At 39.1% G+C, this 13507-nt stretch overlaps 1 protein-coding gene across 2 annotated transcripts; it reads left to right on the forward strand.

Annotated features, from left to right (window-relative positions):
* Positions 1–476: 476 nt before the first annotated feature.
* LOC112139558 (voltage-dependent P/Q-type calcium channel subunit alpha-1A) lies at positions 477–13501 on the forward strand. 2 transcript variants are annotated; one of them, XM_024262384.2, is made up of 8 exons: positions 478–1287; positions 1462–1464; positions 5772–5888; positions 6013–6078; positions 7225–7322; positions 7411–7561; positions 8807–8934; positions 10909–13501. In XM_024262384.2, exons 1-8 carry the CDS (start codon positions 847–849, stop codon positions 11009–11011), a joined length of 1107 nt encoding a protein of 368 aa, XP_024118152.2. In that variant the 5' UTR covers positions 478–846; the 3' UTR covers positions 11012–13501. The 2 variants fall into 2 exon arrangements, with proteins under 2 accessions (XP_036067035.1, XP_024118152.2); XM_036211142.1 differs by lacking the exon at positions 1462–1464 and having other exon boundaries at positions 477–1287.
* The last annotated feature ends 6 nt before the right edge of the window (positions 13502–13507 follow it).

Here is a 13507-nt window from a genome sequence, read left to right on the forward strand (position 1 = left end):
GAAAATTCATGTTCGAGCGAGTAATACAGAATTTCACACACACACGGCCGAGTCTACAACTGAAGTTTTGTTGATCTTTAACCTCATGAAGAGGCTATTGCCGTTTTGAATTTTCCAAAATTTCAATCTATCACTTCCTAACTCTTGGAGCACGTGTCAAAGTCAAGGCCTGCCAGGTAGTTACCGGTATATCCGACCCGCCAGATCATTTTATTTTGTTTTTATTTATCTTGCCCTGGTATGAAAGCAAAACTTCGATTATGAAGGCAGTTATATTGATCATTGGCTTTTTTTTTCTAAACACACATCATTTATATAATTTTCATTTTTTTCTTTTAACATTTAACTTGTATAATTTTGACAAAATATATTTTTATTTGGAGTAAAATATTGAAAGTTATTTAAGGTTTAAGTGGATTTATTGTGGAATAACATTCCTGCCTGTCTTTATTCATATTTATGTCCAAAAGTTCCGTTTTTGAAATTTAAAAACTTTGTTGGTGTGTTTTGGATTTTGCCCCCTTGTGCGATTGAGTTTGACACCCCTGTCCCAGACCATCATTGGGAAGTTACTTGTTAAAATGTAATATATGAATTGTCATCTTAAGCTGAACAGAACGATGTAACATATATGATGTGACCATAATAGGAATGTGGGTGTGGTTAACAAAAACCCTCCGTTGCCAAGGAGATTAAAAAGTGAACTATTGGCGATTCTTTTAAAAATTATATAGACCTGTTCATCACCCACATGCAACCAAAAAATAAAATGGTTGCTATGGAGAAAAAATCAACAGAAAAACTGTCATTTTGAAAAAAAAAGTGGAGTTAGCTTATGAATTAGCCATGAGGGAAAAGCAGCCACTTAGTCAGTGGGGGCAGGTAAAACGGGCTAATGGGGGGATGGTAAGGACCAGTGCGGGGGATGGTACTGCCTGTGGGCCATACAACATGCCTTCCTGCTTTGATCTAACTTTTTTATTTTTAATATTTCCCCCCTGTATCTCCTTTTCACTGACATGTTTCTCTGTCAACTCCTCTGTACCTTTCTTCTCGTATATATGGCGGCCACGTCATCACTGGCGAGCATTTTACTGGCACTCTTTAGTATGCCATCTCCTGCCTTGTCCTCCCCCAATTAGTAATCTCTTGTCCTCCTCTGCTCTTCTTTTTCTTCCATTGTCTTTCTTCTTCTCATCACAGAATTATTTTAAAGATGCCTGGAACATTTTTGACTGTGTGACAGTTCTGGGCAGCATTACTGACATCCTGGTTACCGAGCTCGGGGTAAGTCCTACACTCTATGGCACTCACATGATTGAAGGGTATAAATAGGTCGAACATAATTTTAGCTGTTTTACGATTAACTGAGAACAGTATGGGAGGACATAGGATAAGGCGATTCCAGGATTGCTCAGCCATGCTTTCCCATATCTTAAAAGTCTTACGTAAGCGTCTCAGATGGTGGGATGAGGATCCAGCTCGCCAACTCAGAGTCAATGTCAGCATGCAGAGAACATGCTGATGCTCTGGGAACCAGAACAGAGCCTGCATTTCCCGCATGAAACTATTTTTCAGGTTGACTCAGAATTTGTATTCTATTTAATGATAATTGTTCAAACAAACTTTAATTGCTTCTTTAGTTGGATCAGGTAAAAAAGGACGATTGGATTTTGAGCATAAATCTGATATAAGTGTCACATTTGTCTAACATTTACTGGATTACAGATTAAAGTATCTGGATTGGAAAGCATCATTGTATAGTAATCTGTGGTGTTATAATTAAAATATGTAAAGCTTTCTGTTTTTTATATTAAGTTCTTTTATTGTCTTCTTGACTCCTTTACAAATCTGTGTATGTCATGTAAACACCGGCAGCTGTACTGACGTTTTATTTCTCTGTAATGATGGTTGATTTCTGTCTTTTTTTATCTTTTTTATCTTTTTACATGCTTTCTTTAAATCGTCCACAATCTTTTCGACAACGTACTGTAATCTGCTTTGCCCCGCCCAATCCCCTTCTCTCCCAAACTACTTGCTGTGATTCCGCCCAATCAAAATGCACTATGAATCCTCTGTGTCCACCCATGGCAACTGGCTGTCTGGTTGTTCTTCAAATCAACCAAAAAAAAAAACAAAAAAAAAACACCCACCCCCCCCAAAAAATGCTGCTATATCCATGTGTCTGCAACATCCACATGTAGATGGTTTGTAATTTTTTTTAAGATCTTCTTTTATTGCATGCGTTTCATGAATGTGAATCTCAATCAATGGTGTGGCTGTGAAGAAAGTGCACGTTGCCTGAATCCAGTTCTAAACAGCACGCACTGCATATCCTTTACCTAGGACTAATGCTCAGTTTGTAAAGGATTGGACTCTATAACTTGGAATAGATTGCTACATCTATCCATTGAGATTACTCATTTTGTTGTACAAGCATACAACGTACAGACACTCACCCACTCATTTGACAGAATCTAGTCAAGTTTTTTTTTTTTTTCCACTAATAACTGAGTGAGTCCAAAGCTTTGCCCCTGGCAGAGAAAGCACGCCATGCATGATGACCCTTGCATGTCTTTGACAGGAAGCTATTACAGGGACAACTCGCCAATTTGCACCAGCACAGAACAATATGGTATACATTCGCTGGCCACTTTATTAGGTACACTTTGCTAGAACCGAGTCAGACTTTTGCTCTCAGAACTGCCTTAATCCTTGGTGGCATAGATTCCACAAGGTATTGGAAACTTTTCTCGGAGAGTTAGGTCTATATTGACATGATATCATCACACAGGCATCCGTGATGCCAATCTCTCGTTCCCCCACATCTCAAAGGTGTTCTATTGGGTTGAGATCTCGAGACTGTGGAGGCCATTTAAGTACAATGAATTGTCATGTCCAAGAAATCAGTTTTAGACTATTCTGGCTTTATGACGTAGCCATCAGAAGATGGGTACAGCGTGGTCATAAAGAGATGGACATGGTCAGCTACGACACTCCGGTAGGCTGCGGTTGGTAAACATGCTCAACTGGTACTTAGCGTGCCAGGAAAATATCCCCCAAACCATTACACCACCATCACCAGCCTGAACCATTGATACAAGGCAGGTTAGATGCATGGTTTTATGTTCTTGACACCAAATTCTGACATCATCCAAATATTGCAGCAGAAATGGAGACTGATCAGATCAGGCAACATTTTTCCAATCTTTTACTGTCTAATTTTGGTGTGAACGGTTGCTCCGTTTCCTGTTCTTACCTGACACTCGTGGTCTTCTGCTACTGTAACCGATCTGCCTCAACATTAGATGTGTTGTGCATTCAGAGATGTTCTTCTGCAGACCTCGGTTGTAACCAGTGGTTATTTGAGTTACTGTTGCCTTTCTGGAACCAGTGTGGCCATTCTCTTCTGACCTCTGGCATCACCAAGACATTTCCATCCACAGGACTGCTGCTCTTTTCTCTTTGTCTGACCATTCTCTGTAAATCCTAAGGATGGCTGAGCATACAAATCCCAGTTGATCAGCAGTTTCTGAAATATTCTAACCAGCCCGTATGGCACCAGCAGCCACATTTAAAGTCTTTTAAATCCCCTTTCTTACCCATTCTGATTCTTGGTTTGATCGTCTTAACCATGTCTACATTCCTGAATGTATTGAGTTACTGCCATGTGATTGGCTGATTAGAAATTTGGATTAATAAGCAGTTGGACAGGTGAGCCTAATAAAGTAGCCAGTGAGTGTATACTGTCCACTAATCTGCATCTGCATATGCCAAAGGTCCCTTTTTTATATTTCTGTCTTAAACTTTAGCCTTTTGCCTTTGTTTTGCTCTTCAACTTGGACCAAAAACTTGAAGAATACATGTTCAAGTCAGACATAATATCTCCAGAAAGAAAACAGCAGTTAAAAGTAGGGATGTCCCGATCAGGTTTTTATCAGGCCTGATCAGATTCAATGTCATTTGATTTTATGTATTTGTCCGATACCGAGTCCCGATCCAATACTTTTGTAACACATTTAAAACATGAATATATTGAATAAACAGGTTTGAGTTGTTTCTTATTAATATTTCATTAACCTTCTTTTGTCATTAAAAACTTAAATAGAACAATTCTATGAAGTAACTTCAATAAACAAGTAAAAATAGAGCAAATATAAAATAGAAAAAATAACTATTTTCTTGTTATATAAGTGATTATTAGTCGCGTGAGAAAGTTTAGTGACTTTAGCTTTAATATCTTTAGAGCTATTGAACATTTTTAACCAAATGTGATTCCTGTCCTCACTTAAAATTCTTAAAAATAAATGATGACTTTGTTTTAGCATGAATTTGATGATGAGTGTTTATGACTAGCTGATATCATTACAACCATTTATTAGTTTTTTCTGTTTTATTTATTCATTTATTTATTTTTAAGATTATGTGATTCTTTCTTAAGCTCTTAAGACATCACATTTTCGGTTTTATTACCACAATAGTTAATTTTCTTAACTTTGATTTCTCTGTCAGATAAATAAAACAGGCATATTTAAGAACAGCTCAAGTCTTAAAGAGTTAAATCACGGAGCTAGCATGTAGCAGTTAGCAGCTGCTGTTTAGCCGCCTGTCTGTTGGTAGCACAAAGAGCTTGACATTAAAAAGAAACAGAAACTCAGTCTTTTTCTGTTGAAATGTCTTTATAGGTTATTGTTTACTTTAAAACAAACCAATAGAGGAACTTGGTGTCAGTTTAAAGCGTTTCCATAAGAGTTATTGATCTTGGAAGTCTGAATCTATGATCATATTGCTCGCTTGACTGAATTGTTTGTGTTAGCCTCCTGTTTAAACTGCTGTCATATTCTGCTGCATTTTACGGCAACATCTGTTCGTGGGATGCAGACTTCTAGTGGAGTATTTATCCGCAGAAATAAGCTTGAAATATGAAACGCTGATCATACTAAGAATAAATGAAATATCCGATACTGATCGGGGGGACAACATCCCATTTCGATTGAGTCATCAACCACGTGATTTGACACGATTTTCGATCACGTGATTGGATCGGGACATCCCTAGTTAAAAGTAAGCATTTTTAATAAGGTTTCAGAGCCACATTATCAAGTGGTGAAACTGATCAAGAAGATACCCAAGAAACCTTCACATAAAATACTTTTTTATTTATCAGTCACGTCACTACTGTGTATGACATGACTTCTCTTGTCAGTTCTCAGTTGATGCATGGTCTGCTCTTATGTTTGCTGTTTGAAAATGCATGCTGTGGATTTGCTACATTTGTTAAAAAGAAAATGAAAATTGCATATTTGCTTGAGAGAATTAGTGCATTTGGTTGTCTTCCCAAGAAAATGTCCTGACATCCCTGCACTGGAACTACTCACCGATCCTACCACGATTACTAATGATGTGTCCCAATTGGATGGAACTCGTTACATTTGGATGGTTTCTTTTTCCCTGTGTTGCATTGTTTGGTTTTGTCTGATTTATTGGGTATGAAAAGCTTGTTGGAGCCTTGCTGATTTGATATCTGTTTGCTTTGACTTGTTTGGCTCCTTTTGATTTCATTTATGTTAAGTTTGAATCTTTTGTTGGGTTTGACTGTTTTCCCCCAAATTCATGTTATCTTTATAAAAAAAATGATTCTGCAGCAAAACTAACTTATTCTATTTATTGTTTCTCAAACCTCCATGTCCTTTCCTTTGTTTTCTGTTTTGTTTTTTTAAATCGTCCACATCTCCGATCTGTCCTCTGGTCCTGATGTTGCTGCGCTTCAGGATAACTTCATCAACCTAAGTTTCTTAAGGCTGTTCAGGGCAGCGCGCCTCATCAAGCTGTTGAGGCAGGGAGAAACTATTCGCATCCTGCTCTGGACCTTCGTTCAGTCCTTCAAGGTTTACTTCATAATTTTGCATCATAACTCACACAAATGATACTCACGGTCACCTCAATACAGCCTTTTAAAACTTCCAAGTCTGCACAAGTTTGAGTTCAAACCCTGACTGTGTCTGTCCTCAGGCGCTGCCGTATGTCTGCCTCCTCATTGCCATGCTATTTTTTATCTACGCCATCATTGGAATGCAGGTGAGAGCTTCAGTCTAAACACTTTAAGGATGGGGTAATTTAAAATGATTATGTTAGTAATGGGGGTATGGATTTCGATTTTAACCCCTTGACATCTGAATTTATTTCCAGCTATGAAACAATAAAACCCCCTTACGCTTTCAGGAAGAAATTAAGCTAATGTTAGGAAGTGGTGGTGAAAGACCCAAATGCAGGATACCAGTCTTGGTGGCAGAAAAGTAAAACATTTAATTAACAAATTGAAACATGACAAAAGCACGGAGAAACAAAACAGTGGCAGAACCGAACAGATGACCTTACAATGATGAACTGAAAACCAGACACGTAAATACACTCAGGTCGATCAACTAAATGATGACAACTGTGGATGATTAACCTGAACATAGTGAGAATGACAAGGTAATCAGAATATGAAAAAGCATTACAACGCAAGCTTAAAATCCTGACAGTACCCCACCCTAAAAGGGGAGGTCCCAGATGCCCAAAACACCCAAGAGGTGGGGACCCTTGCGTGCAAAACATAAACAAGTCCAGAAAACAGAGCCCCTGCAGCCAGACGGATGTGAGGGGTATTAGAATCCCTTCACAGGAACAGGCAAGAGAGGAGCAGTCCCGGCAACCCTCCTCCAAAACAGGAAATACAGTCAAGGGGGATGAGCGGCGACCATCCACAGGGACAGAGAACATGAAGAAGTAGTCCCGGTGACGCTCCTTTGGGAACCGGCACATAAAGAGGAACAGCCCTGGCGACCCTACACAGGAACATGAATCTTGAAGGATGGCCCCCCGACACTCCCCCTCAGGAACGGATTTGGTGGGCCTGGCAAGACATGATATTGCTGCAGGGAAGTCCATCTAGCATGGCGTGGACTGCAGAGGAAGAAAACTCTGCCGCAAAAATTCTCCTGCTGGGTCCAAGGTGGTCAGATCATTCTGTCCTGTTCTGTCGCCAGTTTTGTTTCTCCTTGGGTATTTGTCATGTTTTGGTTATTTTATTAAATGTTTTAAGTTCCTGTCATCAACCCTGGTCTCCTGCCAAGTCCGGGCAGTTCATTTTGAAGCTGAAGTCTGATGCATAAGTTACAGCTGCACTTCTATTGATTGCATGTATGACTTAATGTGCAAACTTTACGACTGTTTTGGCAGCTTTTTGGAAATATTAAAATTGAAGAAGATGGAGACAGTGCCATCAACCAGCACAACAACTTCAGGACCTTCATACAAGCCCTGATGCTCCTCTTTAGGTGCCTTATTGTTTTCATAATATATGGGTGGGAATCTTTACATGCATACTTTTTTGCTAAACTCTGTTCTCATTTTGTCCATTTGCAGGAGTGCTACGGGAGAAGCGTGGCATGAGATCATGCTAGCGTGTCTGGGGGGTAAGGAGTGTGACCCCATGTCAACGAACACAGGGCCAGAGTGTGGCAGCCAAGTGGCCTACCTCTACTTTGTGTCCTTCATCTTCTTCTGCTCGTTCTTGGTGAGGACAGGTCTCTTAAGCAGTGTTCATCCAGTTTCAGTGTTAAGTCAATTCAGTGATGCAATCATAGGTCCTGCAGAGGGATTTGAGCAACGGGAACCTCGCGTAGGAAGTTTTAGGCATGGCAGTGCGATTTGAGCGTCCCGGTGCATCGAGAGTTAAGAAATCTGAACTTTTTTTAAACAAGTTTCACATAAACTAATCAGAGACTCAGATTTGACTCATAACATATTAATGATGTGATCAATGAATGGAGTACAAAACCAGCACAGAGGAGAATCTAATTCAGGGGTCTCAAACTCGCTGCCAGGGGGGCATTTGAAGCCCCCAAGTTGATATTTGCCCCCCCAATATGAAAGTTCAATCTCTACTAAGCAATATCTTCTACATTTCCACACTTCTTTCATGATAACTTTGTATTTCCTTTGTGATTTTTCAGCTTCCTTTATGCTTAAAAGTTTTGATTCACTATTGTTGTTGGATCTGGTCGTCAGAAAAGTCCTTAGCAACAATTGCTAGCGTTGTTAGACGCAGAAGATATTGCTTAGTAGTGCATCGACATGAAAAAATGTTGGATAAACTTGTTCAATAGACATAGACAATGGACCAAAAATGTAGACAGTGGACACAAAATCATATTTTTGGCATAAATGGAACCCCATACGGACCAGACTCTGCCTTCAGTGGCCCAAAGGTAAATTGAGTTTGAGACCCCTGATCTAATTGTTCTCCTCCTGAACTATAGGAAAATGTTGTTTTTATCAAAATGATAATGAAAAGATTCTCTAACATTTTCTTATTTTTGTTGTCAAACTGGGTCACAGAGAGACGGAAGTACCGCTGAAAGCATCCGTTATTCAGACACAGCTCCTGCAATAGATGGAGAAGCTCACCGTACTGAGAGAGTCTCTGAATAATCTCTTGAACCCAGACATGGAGACACAACAGAGCTCCTCAAAATAAATAAACCTGATCTCCCAACATTATCCGTGTCTTCCGCACATTTAAAATGAGATATACAGTCAATGCTTCCGTCTAGCGATGAGGATCAAAACTTTTGGCGGTAGCTCTTCCCACATGAGTCAGGAGGATCTAGTTTAAGAACAAGTGTCCAGCCTCGATAGAGAATCCTCCAACCCAACATCCTCATAATTTCACTTTCAAATCTTTGTCTTTTTTTAGATCTCCAAAATGGCGACAAAGGGTTTAACTTCTCTGTTTTTGTATTCATGTGTACCTGCGTAGATGCTGAATTTGTTTGTAGCTGTCATCATGGACAACTTTGAGTACCTGACAAGAGATTCATCCATCCTTGGACCTCACCACCTGGATGAGTATGTCAGGATATGGGCCGAGTATGATCCTGCTGCCTGGTGAGTCCCAACACACAGAGAACTGCACACACAACAATCTGGAGCACCGTCATAAACATAATATCCAGTTAATATCCAACACACCATTTCTGAACTAACATTCTGGTCTATTAAATGTATGTCTTAACAAGTTTTCTCAAGCAGAGAAAGGCCCATGCAAAGACAACATTCATCGTTGTGTTGGTAATTTCAAATACTATACTTATAAGTGGAAAAGCAGAAGTGAACAGGCCTTAACTCAAAAAAGAAGAATGATGCACTGGTGAAACAGCTGCAAGGGGGCTGTAACGGTCTGGAGCATAACCTCATCAGGCATCTGGTTATCTCTGTCACGCCGTACAACCCCTCCCTACTCACCCCCACTGTAAACTGTCATGAGATACCCGTTCTCCATTCCTGAACCCTCTCCCTCTTCTGGAATCGATATACTGTCACAGTGTGGCAACATCCACTCTCCACTGAAAACTTCCCTGCGGTGTAAATGTCTGAGGCAGACATGCTAAGTTTCATGGTATCTGTTTCCCAGTGCCCGTGTGTTGCCCTTTAGCTGTCCTTTAAACTGCACGTGCAGTACGTATTAGGGGTTTAACGATTCATTCCAGGACCATTCAATTCATGTCATATTTGAAAATATGATTTATAGTTAATATTTGTTCATTTTGAACTACCCGATTCACCGACCTAAAATCCGTCCGGGACATCTTTAGCCAAAAATTCAAGATTTCCAGACTCCTTGCATTTTTTAAACATGTGTACAAACATAAGAGATAATGGTAAATCCATTCAGATTTTAGTTTCATAAAGTTCAACCCATCAGAGTATTACAAACTGAAGATTATACCACATTGTATGGTCACGTCTTTTTTTAAATCCAATGTGTTTCCACACATCGGACTGTAATTGTCACAAACAGGCAGACGGCTGGATCTAAGTGCAGCAGGTTTCTTTGGCACAGACAAGACAACAGATGTGAAGATAAAAATCCACAAAGCTAAATCAGGGTCAAGCACGAGCATGAGGGCATCAGGGAACAACCAGAGTGGTCAGGGTCCAGGCGAGGGTCAGGGTTTTAGGTTGCTTTTAAAATCTAGGGTACTAGTAGATAGTCCTGCTCTATATAGTTTTTTAGTAATTAGGGAGTGGCACAAACAAGACTAGCAGAGCTCAGTGCTTTAACTAAATACTCCTGGGGTGCTTAGTGATGAAAACCAGCTGTGGGGCTCCTGGGAGGGACAGTAGGGGCTGATGGGAAGTGAAGTGTTGGTCCTCTGGAGATAGTCCCCATAGTAATGATAGCTTGATTATTTGTTTCTGCCATCACGTGTGTTTGCTGTGACGGCACCTCTGCCTCAATCCAAACAGTATTTCAATATTTATTTCATTTTGAAACATTTTTTTAACAATTTGGATCGCAGGAATAGAAACCCATTTATCAGTTAAGTCTTTACACCCCTGGTACATCTGCATGCTGCAGGAAATCTGCAGAAACAAAAGAAAAGGAAGCAAACTGACTTTCTTTGAGCAAACACATGAGTAGCTAACACATGGTTAACACCCAACAAGCAGCTATTAAGTCATTAACAAGCCCATGCTTTTCTAGTCTTTGGGGTAGTTCTTAAATTATACCGTGCACACTGCCATTTAGAGGTTGTTTTGCAAATGTGGAAAGAAAAGGAACCAGTAAAAAGAAAGCAGAATTTAAAAAAATGAATAAATGCTAGCAGTGCTAAGGGCCACATCTATCTGAATGTCATTTTGTGAATTGATGTTTATTTTTGTGTGCATTGAAGTGTAAATGTCAAGTGATTTTTTTGCAAATTTGTAAAGTGTTTTCAGATACCATGTTCTTCTTGCCAATCTTGTGCTCTTCCTTCCAATCTCCTTCTCTCTGCATTTATGTGTGTGTGTGTTTTCTTCTTTTGCTGTTTGTTTGTCATTTTTCCCCCATTTAACTTCCCTGTATTCTTCTTGCAGCGGCCGCATACTTTATAAGGACATGTACAGTTTATTACGAGTTATCGACCCACCTCTCGGCTTAGGCAAGAAATGCCCTCATAGGGTGGCCTGCAAGGTTTGACTTCCATTCAAATGAAACCTCTCAACCACACTTGCTAGCCACAGCATCCAGGAATGGAGTGAATGCCGCTTCGTGTTCTTTTTCTTTTCTTTTTTTGTTCTTTTTCATTTGAACCAACAACTTGTTGTCCACCATGACTTGCATTCTGAACTGCTAAGAGAATGTGCGGGACAATGCAGACACCCAGACAAGCATGTGAAGTGCACTAACTGAAACCTGTGGGAGAAACACATCCAGAGGTTTTGCACCATTAATGAGTAGTTAGAATATTTTTTCTGCTTGCTGTGGAGCCCTGGCTATAGAATGTAGAAAGCTATGGTTGCCCACTGTAGTTTTGCATTGTTTTTTTTCTTTTTTTTCTCTCTTTTTTTCTTTTTTGTGGGGGATCGGGGAAAGACAGAAACTGCATTGACGCCCCTTCCTCTTCTTCTTCCTCCCCTCTTCCATCTAAGCAGGTGTGCTGTCTGCCTGCTGTTTCTGACACCACCTTAAAAAATACATTAATAATAATGCAGGCACGCTTTAAGGTGCAGAAAAAGTTTAATCAAAAATTCTGTTACTGTGATTACGTGAGTTCATGGAGAAAGATTACAAAAAGAATAAATACAGTTGTAGTGTTTTAATCAATAATCCCATTAATCTGTGGATTATATGTTAAAAGATATATATCTCATTAGTTGATGCTAGTTTGTTTAAATAATCAAATGTGAAATAATTCCTCACACAAAAGGTTAAAAAAATTCAAAATGTAGAAGATAACAAGCTTGTTGTTTGTGTAAATGTTTCCTGTTAGCTTTGAAATTAATTACTTTACAAAAAATGATAATATTGTCATAATTTTATGTTTTTTAAAAGTCAAACTTACTTTTGTTAAGGGAATAAAACAAAACAAATCTTTTAGTTAACCTGATCCATTTATTTCTGCAAGGCAGAAAAGGCTAAGAAGGGACGGAGCTACGGGGGGAGCCGCCCCTTCAGCATAAGCTTTGCCCCTCCCATTTGCCCCCTATTTTCTGACTCATTAGCTATGTCCAAATTCCTTCACTACTCACTATATAGTGTGTTTGCCATTTTGTAGTGCTGTCTCAAACTGCAATTCTAAAATCGAGCAAGAGGACCTGGTGGCAGGCAAGATGGCGGCTGAAAATCATTAGCCGGGAACGGAACTTGCCAAAAATCATTAGCTTGAAGTGGAAATTCCTCAAGATTCCAGACTTATATTAAAACTTTTTTTAGTGCTCGGGATAAGCTTAAAATGTGTCAAAAGAGTTACTCTCTTTTTCTTTTTATAAGGATTTTAACAAAAATGTTCAGATTTGTAAAACCGTTGAGACTTTATGGGAGCTTCAGCTCCAAACCAGTGTTAGCGTTTGACTGAAGTTAGCTTGCGCTGTTCCCTTTATGGGATCAACATGAATCAGCTCTGTCGCTGAGAAAAGCAGCTTTTGTCCGATTTAAAATTACTTTATAGTAGTAATGTGTTGCGTATTTGTAAAAAGTTTTGCTTACCAGCGGTAAACCGTGTAATAAGCTATGGTATGTCAAAGAGCGTTTTAACAGAAACATCTCTGGTGATGAAGATTTAAAGCTTATAAAACAAACAAACAAAAACATTTCTGTTGGGGGCGCCGGCTATATTAGTGTGTTGTGAGGGGTGGGATTGGGGGGGGACTTTATGATTTTCAGCCATCACCTTTTCTGCCACCAGGTCCCACCAAAACTAACTGCACCAGAAATTTCCCAGAAGTCTTTGCAAAAAACCAGTGTGCATCACTTCTCACTATATTCGTGGATATAGACCACAATGCATTGCGTTTGATTAATTTTTGCGGGGAAAGAAAGTGTCTAAATGTAATTTTCTTGTAAACCATCCAGGTTTTCATCATCAGAACACAGTGAAGTCATAAACAGATGCTCATACTTGCTGTTTTAAAAAAAAAAGTAGAGAGCATGGTGTCAGAATTCCTTTTAAAATTCAGGACACTAGATAGTCCTGCACTATATAGTTTTTAGTAGTTAGGATAGGACTTCCGACCTAGCCAATATTGGCATTATTATTAACAAATATTAAGACATTATTAATATAAGCTCCTTTAAGCATTGTAGCAAAAATATCAAAAGTTGTATTTTAAATGAAAAAAATGTACTTTTTTACCCATGCATATCTTTGATCTTTTTATTTGTTATGGCCTTCTACTTCGCTGTTCTTGTCTAGTCTTCGGACCATCTCCACCAATAATGCAAAGTAAAAAAAATATTCATAAAAGACAACAGAACAGTTTACTTTAATCTTTTCTAATCAATGAAGATCAGCTGCAATTTTGCAATGACATTGTGATTTAAAGGATAAAAGCAGTTTTCTTAACACTTTAAATCAGAGTTTCTACATCTGTTTGGGAAACAGTTTGTTTTACCCAATAAGCTTTTCACAGTAACAGATTTTGTGGATGTCCAACCGTTTGTGTTTTCAGAGAAATATTCAGAAAGAAGAAATAC

This window comes from Oryzias melastigma, unplaced genomic scaffold (assembly GCF_002922805.2).
Source record: "Oryzias melastigma strain HK-1 unplaced genomic scaffold, ASM292280v2 sc00670, whole genome shotgun sequence".
NCBI lineage: Eukaryota > Metazoa > Chordata > Actinopteri > Beloniformes > Adrianichthyidae > Oryzias > Oryzias melastigma.

Coding starts and splice junctions, on each gene's coding strand:
- LOC112139558 (XM_024262384.2), top strand. CDS start 847: ATGAGGGAAAAGCAGCCACTTAGTCAGTGGGGGCAGGTAAAACGGGCT. Junction 6,079..7,224: donor ACGCCATCATTGGAATGCAG/GTGAGAGCTTCA, acceptor CTGTTTTGGCAG/CTTTTTGGAAATATTAAAAT. Junction 8,935..10,908: donor GAGTATGATCCTGCTGCCTG/GTGAGTCCCAAC, acceptor TTCTTCTTGCAG/CGGCCGCATACTTTATAAGG.